An 18,850-nucleotide genomic window follows, 5' to 3' on the forward strand; every position below is an offset into this window, starting at 1 on the left:
TGCTTTTCCCCTTCATTTACCTTGACCTCGCGTCGCCACTGCAGGGTTTGAGTTGGACTACATACTGGAATACATTTGATGTCTGAACCAATACTGGACTAAACAAGACTTGTTATTACGTCAACTTGGGCTTTGAGGATCTTGAATGTGAATTTTTGACATTTTGTAGACCAAATGAAAAACTCATCAATCGAGAAGATAATCTGGAGATACATTTTTAATGAAAATAATTATTGTAGGTGCAGTCCTAATATATTCATCAGAACTGTAGACAAAATGTAAGGGACACTCTCTCAGGATAAGAAGACCTTATCTGTATGGTATGGCATAGTATCGCAATATTTTGCGTGCCAATGTATTAATACACGGACGTCAAGTACCGATCTTTTATTATAAACTATTAATATTGCAAATACAAATTAAACCTTTTGATAACAATAGCTTTTTCAGTTCACTTCAGTATGTCTGCTTGACTGATGAACCCATTTTCCTGCAAAAAAAAGAAGTTAAAACCCTTTCTTATTTCATAAAGCAGATGTTGACAAACTGCATAAATTGTAGTTAAAAAAAGGTATAAAAAAAGTATTATTTAAGGTAATAAATTAAAATATATGTCATCGCAACATTCGAAAAGTTCGTATCAAGATATTGTATTCTGGCTTCTGGTGATTCCAACCCCCAATATCATAATGTAAATTTCAATTTCTTACAAAAAGACGTAGATATAGATGATTATGTGAGATTTTCAGAAGAAGAGTTTTTAAATAGTACAGAAGAGTTTTTTTCCCAAACTTCTGCATCAGGACTTGACATCATTGTTCTGGTGAAATGAGGATAACTATCGCACAGTTTGTCACGTGCCGCGCGCACACACACACACACACACACACACACACAGGATGATAATCCTCAGAAAGGGGTTAACCCTGATCAAGCACAATATAATCCAGGATTTAGGATGGGCCGCCCAGAAAAACATTTTCTCCCCACTGAAAAATACAAATCTGGGCTTTACGGGGATGTCAAATAAAGCTCAGAGCTTGTAGTTTTATAGTTGTATGGTCTTACAAGTTGGGCATAAAATGTAACTGTTTGGTTCTCGTCAGTGCTGTTCAGTCGCTCCACAGTGACCTCTGACAGCCGCATTCCTCTGTTATTACTCCTGTTAACAGGAAAATATGAAATAGTCATTTTTGTAAACTCATGACTCAGATGTAACAGTTTCCAACTCGTGTTTTAAGTCATGTTTTACAGCTGTGACATTACAGCAGCGTGGTTACAAAACAAACATCACAGCTTCAGATTGTCCGATGTCAGATCACAAAAAGATTATTTTAAGTGAATGTGTTTTTTGTTTTTTTTTACAGTAACCACTACAGTTTCTTAGATGCCTTACAGCTGGAGCTCTGACTGGTAATAGAAATCCGTCACTTCATTACTAAACCAACTTTTATATGGCTTTAATTTTATAGATGTAAGAGTTAGTGGTGAGTGCTTCCTTTTGTTTAATGTAAGGTTAACGGTGTAGCATCCAATGAACAAACGGAAAGTTTGAATGACTTTGGTCCCCTTGATGATGAAAGCAAATATGGCATTTCGTCGATGTAGTGAAGATAATTACTTCCTGACGTTTTTGGTCTCAACAACATGTGCCGAGACTATACAGTGAGTTCAAATCCTTCAGCGTCCCCCCCCCCCCCCACCCCCTCTCCTCAGAGTGTAACCTCTTTAAGGGAACACATGTAAACTCCCAAGATCACACACACTCACACACAGACAAAAAGCTTTTGCAGCTGCTTTTGGTGCTTTCTGGAATTTTTCAGGCCGGCCCTGTTGGCCAGAGATCTTACTTCCTAACTGGCTGTGTGTGTGTGAAACAGACAGTGTATATGTGTGTGTGTGTGTGGGAGGGGAGAGGGGCAGGGGGGCTTGTTTTTGGGGGCTGGAGGACGGTTGCGGCGCTCTGAAGGAGTGTTCTCCCAGCGTGGGAAAGACGCTGATCTTTTCTCTGCCTCTCAGGGACCAAAGTAGGCCGAAGAAGGTCTGAGAGGAGCTCTAACTTTCTTTCCACCGGCTCCAACTTTCACTGCTCGGACTACAGAGGCAAACCCGTACCCCTCTGGAGCCGGGGACAAGGGGGGGGATTTGTAGGAGCGAGGGAGTCGGGCTGGTAGGAGTTCCTGTGCTCCGAGAGGAGATGGGCAGCGGCTGAGATTTTCTCCCAGCCGGGGCTGAACCACAGAGAGTCGGGTAGGACAGAAATGTATCACTCCGGCAGTGAGGAGTCAGATCTGGTAAGTTTGAGTAAACATGCTTTCTCCTGCTCAAACAGTGTCCTTTTACACGTTTCTGAGCCTAACTTGGCTGTACCTCTCACTCTTCTTTCTCTCTACACTCTGAACAAAGAGGACGGGCTCGCACTACAGGAGAATGGAGGTTATTAGTGCCGGATTTAAAGGGGCGTAATCACACACTTCCTATTTTTCTACCTCGTCGCTGCTTTGCCCTGAAAGTTTGTAAGAGTCATGCTCACAATGTACAACTGTGACTCTCTCACCGTGTGCCGTTTAGAGGCGAAGACGCTCATTTAAAACATCTTGTCTGAATTTGGGAGCACCGCTGTATGACCATTGCTAGCTTAGATGGGAAGCTGAGACATTGGTTAACAAGCAGAGCGAGGGAAAGAAAGTAAACAGCAGGGGTAAGCTTGGTTCTTTATGTACAGACAACAGCAAAGGGCTCAAAACTTGGCTTTGACCTACAGAAAAAGTTTTGTCTTAACCACATGAGCCAAACAAAGATTCTCTGTAGTTTTTTTGTTTTTATATCTGTGTGTGTGTGAGGAATGATATGGTGATGAAATATTTTCCTGTGATAATAATTAATGTAAATGTCATCAGCCACACCCTTGTATTATTGTCTAATCAGCTTCTAAAAGCAAGTAAAAGAAAGAAATGTTTAAATATGCAGTTATCATTTTTAGTCCAGACACCAGATATGTCAGGCCGATTTCAAGGAAACTGGGTCCTGGTTTTAAATATTTAAGTTAGGCTTAAATGAAGAGTTGAAAAGATATACAGAGTATATTTTGTGTGAGACTGTCCGACTGTGTGGAATACGAAAAGGGGAACAAAACGGGTTAACCTGAAACCCGTCTGCAATAAAATCTACTTAGGGCTGCTCGATTATGGCATAAATCATAATCAAGATTATTGAACACAATTACTCATTGACTTTGTATACATCATGCATTTAGAAAGAATATTTTGTCTACATTTTAAAGTTAAATGCATTCATCTGGTGCATTTTGAGAGCAAAATTAAGAGACTCAATCTAAGAAGAGCTTCATGCTTCCTGGAACCAGATCAATTAATGCCATTAAATCATGTTATTTAGTGCCACAGTATGCACTTGTGTCTGTTGTGCGTCCGTGTTTCGAGAGTTTGTATGCAGCAGCTACTGTTGTGTATCTGTCTAGTTTATTTCTATTAAATGAGGAACTACCTGCTGCTCTCCTCTTCTCAATCTATCGCTGGTTGTTGTTCATTTAGTTCTGGAAAACCAATTACTCACAAGGACACATGGAGACTGTTCACAGTTTCCATGTGACATGTAAGGTGGGAGAGAAGTACAACACTATGTTTATTTGGATAATACATTTGGCGAGAGTATTTAACATTTATAAAAAATGACATAACATTGATTCAAGGTTAAGGTAGGATAGACGAGACCTTTGTTTTCATTTTGGGGGCATTGTTTAACTGATCGCTGTCTGCAGTATTGAGCTCGATATTTAGCTTGATTTGGTCCTTCATTTTATGTTAGTTGTCACACAAGCTTTCATGCTGAGGCTTGGCAGCGACCCGCAGCATAAAGTTATTTAACTTATATATGTGCACTTCCATTTCAGCTCACTGTAAGAGTTGCATTTTTGCTGTCATCTATGGTGCATGATGTTTAATCGCAGACAGCAGCGTAGAGCATACAACGCCACTTGCACAGAATGAGCAAAAAGTAATTATGAGTAATTTATTAATCTCATTGTGGCAGAATATATACAGACGATCAAATAAACACTCAATGTAATACAGTTTATTCAGATAACTCCGGCAATGGCTGCAACAATCAATCCATGTATTCATATTGCTGAAACAATGAATCAATTAGTTGATCAGCGGAAAATGAATGAGCAGTTTTGATAATCGATTTTTAAGCACCATTTTAAAAATGTCACTGATTGCTCATTTCTCATCTGTGACTATTTGATGCTTTTATTTGTCATATATGATAATAAACATTTTAATTATTTTGGGTTTGGGGCCTTTTGGATATTGTGAAGAAAGATTTTGAGGTTTTATGGAGGAAGGAATCTCTATTATTACGTTTAAAAAGTTAAAAATGACCTTTTGTTGTCTTTATTTAGAGAGAGGCTTTCATTTTATTTATCACTGAAATCTGGGAAATCCCCATGCCTCTGTGCCAACAAGACCAATTTTGCATTTAAATCACAACTTTTGCCAGAATTCGGTCCAGAGGATAATTTATCTCTATATGAAATAAAATAAATGAAGCTCAAATAATTTAACTCGTGCACAGTCCCATTTGTTGGACGGTCTGTTTTGCTCCACTGAAGATGGTTAGCAGCTCGTTCTGCTCTCTTAGCCAGTTCTCATCAATCATCCACAGCCTGTTCCGTGGACCAGGAAACCGCCGGGATATTGATGACGCAAGCACAAAATAGCAGCGCAGCCCCTGGGCCTCTCCTGCTCTATTCCCCTTGATCAGCCATCATCCTATTATGGTGCTGTGTTTCCACGGAAGGGAAGGAACCACGAGATAAACTGGATGTCACTGTGAGGGGATTCACTGTAAATGAGAGCAATGCCCCTCTAGAGACCGCAGGTGGGAAAGGATTAGCACATATTCTGCGGTTGTAGGGATCTTGTCACACTCCATTTGTCTTGTTATAACGTTAGATTTGAACGGCTCTCTGTGAGGTGCAACACCAAACTGCACATTTTAGTCAGAAGAGCCTAGAAAAAGGTTTAATCTGGACAGGTTTTTAGGGCGGGTTTACCAGTATTAAATCATTAATATTTCATGCCAGAATCTGAAATCTGTGAAGCTGATCACTGTTTAGGCTAGTGATGGCAGTACTTCGGTCCAGACTGAAATATGTCAACAAATAGATGGATTCAGATGAAGTTTGGTACAAACACTAATGATTGTCAGAGGATGAATCCTGTTGACTCTGGTGATCCCCTGACTTTTCCTGTAGTGCCACCAGCAGGTCGATATTATTTGGTTGTTAGTGACATGATGCCACGGCTGTCAAATGGAATACCATTATTTTGGTAGATATTCATGGTCATCATCTTCAGCTGACTTTTTTATAGTTTGTTTAGTGCAAATGTTAGCATGCTAGCCCCATGAATTAAGATGGTGAACTTGGTAAATATTATACCTGCTGAACATGAGCATGTCAGCATGGTCATTGTAAGCATGTTGGCATAATACTAATACTGAAATATTGAAAATACACGTAAATTGTATTCCTCATTTTTGATAATAAGTATTTAAGAATGACTGTAATTGTAATAAACATTGAACTATTTTTACCCCCTTTTTATGATTCTTTTTAGTATTAATAATAATAGGGGTGTCTGCACAAAAAAGCTTACCATGTGATCGGTTTCTGAGTTTCCAGCTAGCAACGGTGCGCTCTTAGATCATGTGATTGACAGCCAGTGAGTCCATCACTTCGATGGGATGATGCACTTATCTAATGCACTGGCATGTGGGATGCTGGGTAAACACTTTTTTCATAGGCCTGTCAGTGTCACCTTGACGTCCATGCGGACAATCCTTCCTTTGCCACGCCAAGGGATCATTACTCCTCCCCCCTCTTCTATCTCACTCCTCATTTCTCTCTCGCATTCAGGTTTTTCTTTCACACATGTACCGACAATCTGTTTCCCTTTTCACTATCTTGCTCACTTGGTTTTAATTCCTCTGTGTTAAATATTCGTAACCATTCCTTGTAGCAGTCACACGTCTCTCACTCTTGGCTGTCAAGTCTGCTCTCATTGTCTCCGTGTGACGCCATTTGTGGACCGATGATTTAATTGACTTTATGTTGCACTGAGGGAAGTGGCAGTGATGGACAGATGGCTGGGGAAAAAAAGAGGCTTTGTTTGCTGCCAAGAATGATTCATGCCAAGCCACAAACTGCGAGCACACTCGCTCAGCCCATTGTCAGCCCTCTGCAGTCAGGCTACAGTCCGTCAGCCAGAACTGAACATGACTTGGCACAAGCAGCAATCTTCATTCTTCAATCATGATGCATAATGTGAGGTATACTGTGCCGTCTGACCACGCTGCCCCATTCGTTACACTGCTGACGCCCGTCTGAATTTTGGCTGCTTTGATCATTTCAAACCCTAGTACATTTTGACTTGGTTTTTAATTCCTTTTATATTACAGGATGATGGCATTGCTTTAAGTTTAATGCTAACATGCTCACAATGACAAAGGCATGATTAGTGATAATGTTTACTATAAGCACCGTCATAGTTTTGCGGGTTAGCATGTTGATATTTGCTCTCTTGAGTTTGAGTCCTTATCAACATATGGTAATACTTCCATCACTGGATAAAGGTGATTGGATGGAGAAGTCTAACCTGATCCGATCTCAAAGATTGGTGCCAATCAAGGCTTTTTTTTACTGATTACTATCGGCTTTATTGACCTGTGGAGGCTGATCTAATCCTTCGTTTTACGTCAGCTGTCACACAGGTGTTTTTACTCGCAGAGCTTAAATGCACAGCAAATCAAAGAGCTCAGTCGCCATCAATTCGTCGCTGCCGGTCTCTCCTCCACTCCACTGAACTGCTGTGTGTGTAAAAATAGGGGCTGAGCGCCGCATGAGGCAAAGCACCATGCAACCATAAGCGACGATAAAACGCAGTATGAGAGTCTGTTCAATTATGTAATTTACCATATTTATGTGCACTTTCAATACAGTAGGAGAGTCTCTTGCGTTTTAGTGTCATCTATGGTGCGTGTTGTTCCACAGCGGTGGAGATCCGACGAAAAACAAACTGCAAGTGCAATAGAAGCACCAACAGCAAAAAGCCAAAAAGAGTAGTTTATTAGTGTAATCGGTGCAAAAGATGCACAGACAACTAAAATAAACAACAGAATACAGTTCATTCAGGTAATTTAGATACCTCAGGCAAAAACTGCAACAAACACATCAAGGAACAGCTTGAAAGCCGACATTATTTTCTTAGTGCAATGCAGAGCTGTTCAGTTGTCAAGCATATGCAGTGGATTGTTTCCAACTTTAATATAGTGTGCACAGTGCAGCTTTATTATTTAGGAAAATAGAAGTATCATCTGGGGACTCTGTATCATCAGATATTTAATATTAAATCTGGATTGTGGAAAAAAACATGAAGTATAACATAGTCATGAAGATAGTCACAAGAACAGAAGTGACTTTCGCCGTTAAAATGCGTCAGTCACTTTATAGTCACAAATGCTCAAGATTATTGTGTAGGAAATGAAAACTAGAGAGGCAATAAGGCCATTTGTAATCTTGAGAGAGAGTAGCATAATAAGGGGTCAGACTGGGATGGGAAGAAATGAGGAAAAAGGTGAAAAGTACTGCGAATGGGAGAAAAAACTTCATGCCGAAAGTGGGAGTGCAGTGTGTCCTGTGTGGAAGGAAAAAAGCAGCAGTCTTTACTGTATGAAAAAACGAAGTCCTGACAAGGACTTCTTGACCATGAGAGCACTTTATAACTTGCACAGCCGTTGTTTTCTGCATGACTACAGCTCTCCATTTTTATAGTGTATATTTATAGAGAGTAGCTCCTATAGCGGCTAAAAATGAAACTGGAAGCTTTCACATTAGGTAGACATTCCTCAGTGTAACGGCTTCATCCACTATAAGTGATTTTGTCAGATGCAGGAGGCAGCAGGGACTGAATCACAGCCTCCTGTTTGTGGTAACAGCCACAGTGATTTGTAATGGTCTGATGTAATGATCGCCTTACCACTGCTGCATGTAGAGGTCATTGGTGGTCTTACAGCAAGGACCTCTGTCCGAAATAATCAATTTGAGCGGTAGAGTTATCACAGGACCATTGCCCTTTAAATTCGCCAGCCTCATCTCTCTTCCTCTGACCAAAGCATGAAGACGGCCAACTCTTCTGTTTGTCTCTTCTGCCAATGTTGCCAGTGCATATTTGCTTTAGGAAGTAAGATTAATAACGGACATGGATTCTGCATGACACAACTTAAGTTCAGTGCCAACTTTTAGCACCAATGCATGAGGAAGTGTGCTGCTCAGGAGTGGATCGGACTTCAACACTGCAACATTTAACATATTAAGTTCACCATTAAGGGAAGGCGTGTTTAAGCAGGAAATTAGAAAATTAGCACATATCCAAAGAGTTTTACTGGCCACAAACAAAGGTGGACAAATACTAATTTTGACCGGATGATGGCGCTTGATGATATGTCAACAATCAGTCAGTAGAATTCACCCTGTGGAGAACAACAATATCAATATCAGTATCAAATGTCATGGTAATCCATCCAATAGGTGTGATAGTTCGCTCAAAATCACAAATGCCGATGTTCATAGGGGCGCTAGAGGAAAAGTCATAGGATATATATCATCTGGGAAGAATGAATGTCCAAATTTCGTGCCAATCCATTAATTAGATATTTCCCAGAATAAGTGAACACTTAAATCTGCTGTTGACCATAGAAAAAGTTAAGGAACCACCAAAGTCATTAGGATTCATCCACTGGGAAACGTGGAATTTTCATGGCAATCCATTTGATAATTGTTGAGACATGTAATTAAAAAACTAAAATATCTTCAAGTCAGTGGGAGTCATCGGTACAAAGTTTTATCTTAATGCTTCAGATAATTGTTGACATCTTTCAGTTTGGACAAAAGTGGTGGCATTTGCAACTTTTTTCCTGACAGGAGGAGCGTCCTGTACCCGGAAGATTTTAAAGTTTATTTTTTAAAGGAATCCATCGTGCAGAGTTGTTTTTAAAAAAAGACACCTAAACGCTGCTACTTTGAATGGAGCTGTGATTCTTAGTCTGCTGGGTGATCCCAAATTTATAGCGCCTCTCCTCACGGGTGTAAGCGTATCATACTGCTGTGAGATTATTATTATTAGTGGCCTGTGTGTGGGTGACACAGTGCTGTCAGTATCAGTGTGGCATCGGGTCCAGAGGTCAGTCCCTGTCAGGCAGCCGGAGGCTCAGTCTGTCGCTCTGATTCTGTGTCAGTGTTGCTATCGGAGGGCAGCCTTCACAGCTCCACCACTCTCATCTTCGGGCTCCACAGCTTCACGTTCAGAGCATCTGTGCTCCGCCCCAAGACCTCTGGAGGCTAGTGTCGACCCAGCTTATTGAAACATATGTGACCATCGCACGATTTCTTGGCAAAGCTATGGATTGGTGTACTTTTTTTCTGTCGTAAACTTCTCTTGAGGTGATTAGAGAGCTTTTTTTCCCTTGTGCACTATTCCCATCATTTCTATCAAAAACATAATCTACCTAAGGTAATTGCCCTACCTGTTAGGCTAATTGGTCTTAATGAGCCAAAATCACATTACCCTCCTTCAGCCTTTCCTTTCATGTAAGACGTGTCATTTTTAAGTGCACATGTCTAGTTGAGAAGACCCTGAGCAGATGGAGGCGTGTCATTGATTGGTTATGATAGGCACCACTGATTAGTATGTCATCCTTTGATCTACATTTAGTGCTCCTCGGGGAGCGACTTCTTGCCATAAACCAGCGAGCCCATTTCAACCGCCAGTCCCACGGGCCGATCCCTGACTCCTCTGACCTCACACAACCTCGTGACGGGTCAGACCGAGAAGCATCGTGCGTCAGTAGTGCAGCAGTGCAAATAAAAGGGACATTTTGAATAATCCTCCCGCAGTGTTTAACTTTGGCTGTTCCTTTTGTGAGGATGGGAAGTTTTTAATTAACGCCGTAATTATTCTCATTTTTCCTGTGTGGCTTCGTTATGCTCCGCTCATATGTAATGAATCACTGCTGTTCTGACAGGAGAGGATTTAGAGCAGCTTTCACCCCAGAAAACCTAATGCTGAGAGGGAACAAGGGATGATTTGAAAAAAGATAGTATATAGTAAATCTCTGTCTTTGTCTCAGACACAAGGATACAGCACACCTACAATACTCACTATTAGGGCTACAACAAACAATTATGTAAATAATCGAATAAGCTAATTGTTTTCTTGACTGATTTTCTAAAATATGTCAGAAAATAGTGAAAAATGCAAGATATAATTTGAGTGTGACCAACAGTCCAAACCCCCAAATATTCTGTTTACTATCATGTATGACAGAAAAACGCAGGTTTAAAGCAATTTTGCTTGCAATGGTAGTTCATTTCAATTAACTCAATCAGGTAGTGATTGATGGATGTAATCGATGCAGCTCTCATTTTCATATTTTCATATTTGCTGCGGATAAATTTCTCATTTTGAAAAAATGCATATTCAAATCACTCATTTTGTCCAACCAACAGTTCAAAACTCAAATATGTTTTTACAGAGATATAAAAGATACAGAAATCTTAAAAGAAACACAAATTAAGAAGCTGGTTGCAGCTAATTTGTTGAATCTTTGCTTAAAACTTACTCAGACTATTCAGCTCTAGACAACCATTTAATCTGAAAAATACAGATACGAATTTATTCAGGTGCAAACACTGCAGTCAAATCCAAAATATGAGAAAGCATATTGTGCTCTAAAGCTCATTGTCAATTTAACTTGAGAGCCTTGTGTGTTTTGTGTCTATTTGAGCAGCGCTGTATGTAATGCATGTATGTAAGCTATTGCACACCAGTAACCATTCAGAAATATGAAAGGAAACATCCAGTCCGTGTTCTAGAGAATGTTGTTGAATAAATCTTTCTTGTTGCTTTACTCTCCCCAATGTTATTACAGGCAGATACAATTTTTGAACGCAGTGGTAGGGGGTGTGCGTAAATTATTTTTAACTTCCAAATGAGGACATGAAAGGAAATGTCTGAGAACCGGTGCATGAATCAATAATGGGAATGATTATCAGCTCAAAAATGATCCACGATGGAAGTGAGCAGATTTTTCTGCAGGAAAAGAAGCCTCTCATCTCTGAGAGCATTTTCGATGTGACACTTATTTGTTCCTATAAACGGCTCATAACGGGGGGGAATGTAGTGCGCAACTAAAAAGAGCAAAACAGCATGCACAGTCGACACATAAACATTAACCATACAGCACATGCACAACCCATCTCTGCAGAGACGCAACGAGCAGATGGACCGACTGTGAGGGCTAAAAAAAAATAAAAAAAACACATGAGGGGGAGTGACAGAGACAGAGGAGAAGGAGGGGTTGGTAAAGACGGAGGTAGAGAGGCAGAATCCCTGAAGGAGTGTGCATGACGTGCACAGACAGCCTGAGACACAGAGAGCGAGATAGATGGAGCCTCCAGCACCTGAGAGGCAGCGGCTTCATTAGCATCAGGAGGAGAGTCGGTCACAGTCAGCCACGCCAGGACTCGTGTGGATAAACTGCTGTTATCCATCGCTTGTGGAGCAGCACGCGGGGAGGCTACCTCGGAGAAGGAGGAGGAGAAGGAGGAGGAGGAGGAGATCGAGGATGGAGCCCAAAGCTTGAGCGAGAGGGCTGAGAAGCGTAGCTGCCACCTGACTCATACTGGGAGCCAGCATCAGCACCTGCAGCGGCAGTCCGAGCACTCAAGGAGACTGGAGCAGAAGGAGGGAGAGAGCTGCTGAGATTATGCGCGGGGCAGAGAGCTCCTGTGGATTCCCCATCTTTGGCAGCAGCAGCAACAGCAGCAAGAGGAGGAGCAGGAGGATCTGTGGCTCTACAGACAGCAGCAGAGCTAACTGGAGCTGCAGCAAAACAAGGAGCCCCAACTCCACAGCTGTTTATTTACCCAGAGAGGATGGTAGCATTTACAGCCAAGGTGTAACGGGAACCAGCTGTCCATGTTGCCACGGTGTTGAATCTACCTGTAGCCAGAGCAGCGACGGCCGCTGCAGCGCTGGTGCAAAAGTGACCACAGCGGTGCAGTCAGGTGTAGTTGTAGCAGCAGCAGGGGGGGGCAGTGGCTCAGGACACTGAATGACCAGTGTGGCTGATGAAGGCCACCTGGATCCGCCTGCTGAAACGAGCCAAGGGAGGTCGCGTCAAGAGCTCCGATGACTGTGTAAGCAGATAATGAGTGTGTTTACGTCGTCTGTGTTTATGTGCATGCGCAAGTCTGTGCGTCTTTTAGTTCATCCATCAGTCCGCAGTGTTGGGGGTCAGTGTGGCTCGGTTATGTACTGCCTGTTGATGATGAGAAGCTGGATGTTGTCATCAATTATGGCTGTCAGTTTCTGGGCAGAGCTCCATATCACCTCCGTCTGACCCACTGGGACGACGTTCTCGATCACGCCCCGTCGTTAGCCGTGACCTGATGGAATAATCATAACAGGTATTTTTCTCCCGCACTTTCTCAAAGCCAAATGTAGCTCGTAAAAGAGAGGCTATAAGCTATGAGAACGTGCAATAACATGCCAATTAAGGTCAATTATATCTAACCAGAAGGTTGAAGTGCTGCATAGTCACACTCAAGCTTGAGCAGCGTTTGACACATAGTTCAGATGCTTGTTGATGTTTTGAAAGCTGCTGGGAGATTAATATGGTCACGGGTGTGATTACAGCAAAAGCGGCACATGGGTTTTTAATGAGCCTGCTTTCAAATGAGTTATTTATATCAGGTACAAAGTCGGGAGGATGAGAGACACAGAGGAAATTGACAAGCAGCAGGGTCTCATTGTGAGCTGGAGGACATGAATATGAATAACCTTGTATTATGTACGCTAACAACGCTCGTATAGTCCCTTTACACCAGTCAGGTAATGTAAGTGGAGACGACATCCTCCTTTGTATGTATGTGATGGCTGGGTAATTCTCATCAGGCACAGAGTGAGGGAGGCTATTTTTAACTCAGACAGCAGAGTGTAATGGTGCAGTGAGATGAATGAAAGACCTTGTGTGGGTGGCATAGTAGCGTGCGAGCAGGTAAGGATAAGGTTCGCACTGCCTTCACTTAGTTAAAAAAAAAATCCCCTCTTTTAATCTGATTTGTGTTTAACTGAAACTGATAAACTGTGCTGTGAAATTATTCTGCAGTCTTTGTGCAAATCTGTTGTATTCATTCCAACATCCACAAATGAAATCATAAAACTTTTCTTTAGTTTTTCATCAGTATTTCATTTCAGTTAGCTGTAAGAATCAGCGCTGTCCTATGTTTTGTTTATGCTAATCAAAATGTTGTTAAACCCAGAATCTCACTTGTTGGTATTTATTTTTATATGTATATACGTTAAGGCCATAAATATGATGGATCAACTTTGGTGAACTAACATCTTGGTAATTTGCTTATGTTTTTCCCACATAAATGAAGTGGTAGCTAAATCTAGTCATAGAGGATAAAAATAGCAACAACTAGTCATGTTATAGGTTAGCTAACAGAATCATAATATTTTAAGCTTAAGCTATCTATAAAAAAATCACAATTGAAAAGTATTAAAATTGTAAATGAATACATGATATAGATGTAAGCCTTAAGAACAGCTTTTGTTTGTTAGTTCTGTGTATTTCCCTCCTTAACTTTCCCAAAAGGCAGAGTTCAGTTTTTAGGTTGTATCTATTATCTATGTCCTTCTTGTTGTTTAATAAGACATTATACATCCAGTAAAATGTCTTATTAAAGACCAGTCACCCAGAAAACTTAAAACCTTTTTCTTCTTTTTTCTCTTTCTTTTAAACTTGGAACTGTTCTGTAGGACTAAACTGTACACACCACTATGGACTATATAGCAATAGCGTGCATGTATTACTTTAACTACCTCAGCAAATATTTATGATCTGTTTTCATGCACTGTATACCACGATTAGTGATGCACATGTGTGTGTGGTGGTGTGCACCAATGCACTGCGCTCAGGAGTGGGTCTAAGGTCGTAATCGTGTGTGTTTTGCTTTGTGTGAGTCTGAGTATAGTGGTGTGAAGAGATCTGTTGCAAAATATCACAGAGAGACGTACTGCGACCTGGTGTTCGCCAACATTTCCCCCCAGTGTATCTCACACAAGGATCACAACAAATCTGTAGATGAGCAGCTGTGAGAGAGAGCTAAGGATAGAAAAAGAGCTGCTGGTGATGTGATTCTATGAAAGACTGTTTGTTTCCTTTGGCATCCTTTCTCAGAAAAAGAGGAAGTGTCCTTCATTTGCTACAGATTCAGATTCCACAAGTTGTTGCAGTGATTGTGATTGATAGTAGAATCACATGCCTGCTTATTTTTATTGACCATAGCCTCTACAGTACATTCATTATTTCACAAAATCAACTGAGATTCCTTTGATGATCAGAGCTTAACACTTCAGTGTGTGTGGGCTTGTTCGCACATTTGTAAGTTGCACATCAGATGCTCAACTTCAAAAAGTTGAACATTTATTTGAAGAGGAAGCTCAGTGCAAAGCAAATGAAGTCCTCAGGATGCTGTGAAGCCCGCTGCTTCTCTAACACCTGTCATTTTTAAAGTGTGAACACCAAATGTATGTAGTGTGTGTGTGTGTGTGTGTGTGTTTTGCTTAAGTGTTAATGTTTGTGTCTGCAGGGTTCGGCCGACTCCTACACCAGCCGTCCATCAGACTCCGATGTGTCCCTCGAGGAGGATAAGGAGGCAGTGCGCAGAGAGGCAGAGCGACAGGCCCAGGCACAGATCGACAAGGCCAAGGTTGGTGTCCGAAACCCGGCAGCACTAATACTAATACTGGCAGTCACTCTGTCCAGTCTCCTACATGCTGAAATGTGCTCTATGGGAGGGCCAAAATTCAAGATTTAGACTGAGAGTGAGAACATTTGTGACAAGTGATGACTTTTTTGTCTGTTTTAGGGTTAAAGGTACTCCTGCAGAGCTTTTGACCACTAGAAGGGCTAGTATGTCTTTACTATTGACAACTGGACAAAGAAAAAAGAAGCATAGCAATGTGCCTGAAAACACAAACATGAATGCAACTGTTGAACAATTAAATGTTTTTTTAAGAAAATGCTCTGCAAAGGTTTTATGACCTAGTATAACACTTTTGTTAGACCTCAAGGATACACCCAATGTGTTTCAGTGGGAACCAAGGAATGCACACAGACTTTTTTAATTTGCAAGAGGCATGTAGTCGTGATAGTGAGGGGCAAGATAATGTGTATGTCAATGAGGGTCCACCAACAAGTATAGAGATGTGTTTGCATAGACTAAAAGTGGTTTATTTTGCTTGAATGAATGATGTCCGGCATCACTCAAATGATAATGTAGACTTTACACTGGTTGGTTTGTTATTGGAAGATTGAAAGCTGCATCGGCTTCCTTTTTGGTCTGATTTTCTTAGCCCTGCATATTTATATCTATTTTTTATTGTTTGTTTCATTCTGGTAAGGGGCTGTTAACCAGTCAGAATTTAGTTGACTTGAGAGAAATGGTCTAGATCATAGCTCTAAGAAGACCAGTCTGATCAAGGTTTCTAAATAAAGTTGGTGTAATTTTCACTTGTATCCAAGCTTTCTTATTGCTGACTTCGCCAGCTTATCAGACATTAAAACAATAATGGTTAATCATATGTTGTTATATGGGTTGAGATTATCGGGAAATGCTGGAGGACTGACAAGGTGACTATGAGAGCAGCAGGAGCCGATTCATCTGGCTTCCTCTTTAGATGAAGGAGGGTCTGTGAGGGTCTTCTGATGTGAGAAGGTTAGGGGCCTCAGAGGGCTCGGCGTCACTGTTTATCACAGCCAAGCCTCGCCTGCTCTGCTCTGGGCCTCAATTAGCAGCATATAAACAAACACAGACACGGCAGAGCAGGCTTGCCTTTGCGCGACAGGAATTGCAATCAGCGCTGGCTTCCACAGAATCACTCTAAATCGCCGGCACTGTTGAGATTTATGCCTTTTAATCTTTGGAATAATTCAGCTTCATCTTCTGAGCACAGTTTGTTCTCTTCCTGCTTTACAGCTCATTGGACAGCTTCTGTTTTGTCTCATATTAATTCAAGCAAGTGTCTGAAAAATTGGTTTATTGTCTAACAGCTAGCGCTCATTAGCTGTATATATGCTAAGCTTTCGGCTATCCATCCATTTTTCTAGCAGACATGTTCCTCCTGCGCTGTGTTTTGAGGTAGCTCAAAGCTGGCAAAGACGGATCATTCCTGCTGATCTATGTTGTTGTTTTCCAGAGTTACCCTCTGCGGCTCACTAATTAAAAAGATAAGTTGGCTTTATAGATAACCTGGCATAGATTACCCCCGCTGGCATTTTTACATGACAGATGACTGCTAAAAAATAGCCTCTCAGTGGGCTGGCCACCAGAGAGAGAGAGAGAGCAAGCTGGGGTCAGAGGAAGTGCAGACTCTCTGACTGTGAGCCTTTATGGGCAGTAACTCACAATGACTTCCGTAACATACCGCAGATACTCGTAAGGAGTGGGGATAGAATTGATGCCTATAATGTTGGCTTAAAATACCTCTTCACATTACATTACATTTATTTGCATATACACACAACAGATATTAAATAATCTCTGCTGTTTCTACTTGAACTTAAACAAGCACTTTCTTAATATAACACTTAGTTCTTGTAGTACTAGTCAGTCTGTGAAAACTGCTGTAAATGTCTTCTATGGCTCTAGAGAAGCTAGAGGTCACTCCAAATTTGCAATGGAAAGGCTGTGCTGCAAACTGGATGAATGAAGTTTGTACTGTGAGGCAATTACAGTTGTTATATGGTGATCAATGTTGTGTATTGTGAGCAAAAGTGGTTCCTTTTCAGGGGGATGTAAACTTCTTCTACAACTACAGCTGTGGCACAAGTTGCTTTAAAACTACAAGGACCAGTGTCCCTTCCAGTCAGCGGTTATTTCAGCTGACCTCTTAAGTCACCTGATAAGTGGCACATATAGACTGATGCCATGAGTAAACACAGAGACATACTGAAAGTGAAAAGGAAGTAGACGTCATTGTGTTGGTCATAATCAGTATCATCTGATCACCAATCAGATTGTTTGATTTGATCTACCTGCTTTATAAAGTGGATAATTTAGGAGCTTAATAACCGGATATTTCTTTTAAGAGTTGGTGGAGACCAAATCAGAGCTAAAAGAAGAATGATAATGCCTCAAATGTTGCATTTACAGGTTGTTTATGCTGGCTACAAATGGCCAAAGAGTCAGTTAATGCAGGTTTAAATTAATTTATTTTTTTGTATATGGGTATAGATAAGTAATGGGTCAGAATATATTACTCTCACTTTGTCTCTCAAGCTTTGGATACCACGTGGTACTTGTTGAATTAGTGCACACACATTACAATTACCATTAAGATATCATAGAAACTAGTGACTAACCGGTAGCTGCAGTGGCCTTCGTTTATAATTACTTACTTTGCATACTTGGTATACTAAAGCAACCTTGGATAATTGTGTAAATATATTCCCACATAAATGAATGAAGGTTATGGCTCCCTTCACACCATATAGTACATTGTACAGCACTCATAACAGCCTAAGGCCAGTTCCCGTAGCTGAAGAGAATTCATTTCAAATCGATCCACAGCATTCAAGGTGAAACAATGTGGGAATCTTGATTCATAGCACGAGATCCTGTGTGTGCTGCTAATGGAGAGGTGGGTGGTATGTTACATAGCAAATCAGCAACAGCAAGGGCAAGTGTTAGTGTCAGTCAATGTAAGCACAGAGAGGACAGGGAGGTATTATCTATAGAAATATTCATGTTGTGATGTGATATTGTGACGTCGTGTTGTGTTAATTGGCTGTGGTCCACGGCGCTCCCTCCCAGGGTTCCCAGTAACATATAGAGCTTCTCTTGAGCTGGTTATCTCTGTCTTATCATTATTTTCTTATCTCCACAAATGTGTCTACCCTCACTTTCTGTCCTTCATTCTTTCCCGCTACATGGTCTGCTATCCTTTAGTCCATCTCCTTTCCTTTCTTCTCTTTTTCCCCCCTCCTCCCACGCTTCCTACCCGGTCTCTAACCCTCCGCCTCCGTTCTTCTACCTCCCTCACAGCAGTCAATATGGCATCCATAATGAAGGCCTGTGTTACATAAGAAGCAACAGAGCAGTATGGGTTTGGTCAGGAGATGTAAAGCTACTCTACAGCGTTGTAAATGTGCCATTATGCACAAATCCCGCAGTCACCTGTTATACACGGAGGCATGCAAGGACATGTATGTGTGCGTGATCGCCTACAGGTTCGTAAAATGATGTTAACCTCATAGAAAGCTTCACCTGACACGCAGCCATGATGGATAAAGGTGAGGTGAGCAGCTGGGAGGGAGGTAAGAGGCGGCGGTCCATGAGATACACACATACGTGTACTAATGGACCTCATACCATCATGCAGCCATGTGACTCGATGCATGCAAACGCCAAGGACGCTTTGTCCTCTACGGGTCCCGGCGCTGCACATTGGATTGTATGATTTCATTAATGGGGATGTCATAAGCGTGCACACACACACACACACACACACACACACACACACACACACACACACACACACACACACACACACACACACACACACACACACACACACATTCTGCTTACAACCACTACTTCATGGAATATTTACTAGTCAAAAACCGGCCAACTGCATGTCTCCACCGCACCGAACTGAGCCTTCTCCATAGCTGCCTGCTCCCTCTCGAAAATGTCTCC

The 18,850-nt window shown here is 41.5% G+C and overlaps 1 protein-coding gene across 2 annotated transcripts in view; it reads left to right on the plus strand.

Moving 5' to 3' along the window:
• cacnb2a (calcium channel, voltage-dependent, beta 2a) overlaps positions 1 to 18,850 on the plus strand; it is a 60,687-nt gene that overhangs the window by 27,154 nt on the left and 14,683 nt on the right. The window contains exons 1-2 of one of the 2 annotated variants that reach the window (XM_054623096.1): positions 2,212 to 2,294; positions 14,741 to 14,860. In XM_054623096.1, coding sequence (XP_054479071.1) covers positions 2,262 to 2,294; positions 14,741 to 14,860 — 153 coding nt within the window. In that variant the 5' untranslated portion in view covers positions 2,212 to 2,261. Of the gene's footprint in view, positions 1 to 2,211; positions 2,295 to 14,740; positions 14,861 to 18,850 lie in introns of those variants that run through there. The other variant, XM_054623095.1, reaches the window with a different exon arrangement.

The sequence above is a fragment of the Anoplopoma fimbria genome, chromosome 21 (assembly GCF_027596085.1).
Source record: "Anoplopoma fimbria isolate UVic2021 breed Golden Eagle Sablefish chromosome 21, Afim_UVic_2022, whole genome shotgun sequence".
NCBI lineage: Eukaryota > Metazoa > Chordata > Actinopteri > Perciformes > Anoplopomatidae > Anoplopoma > Anoplopoma fimbria.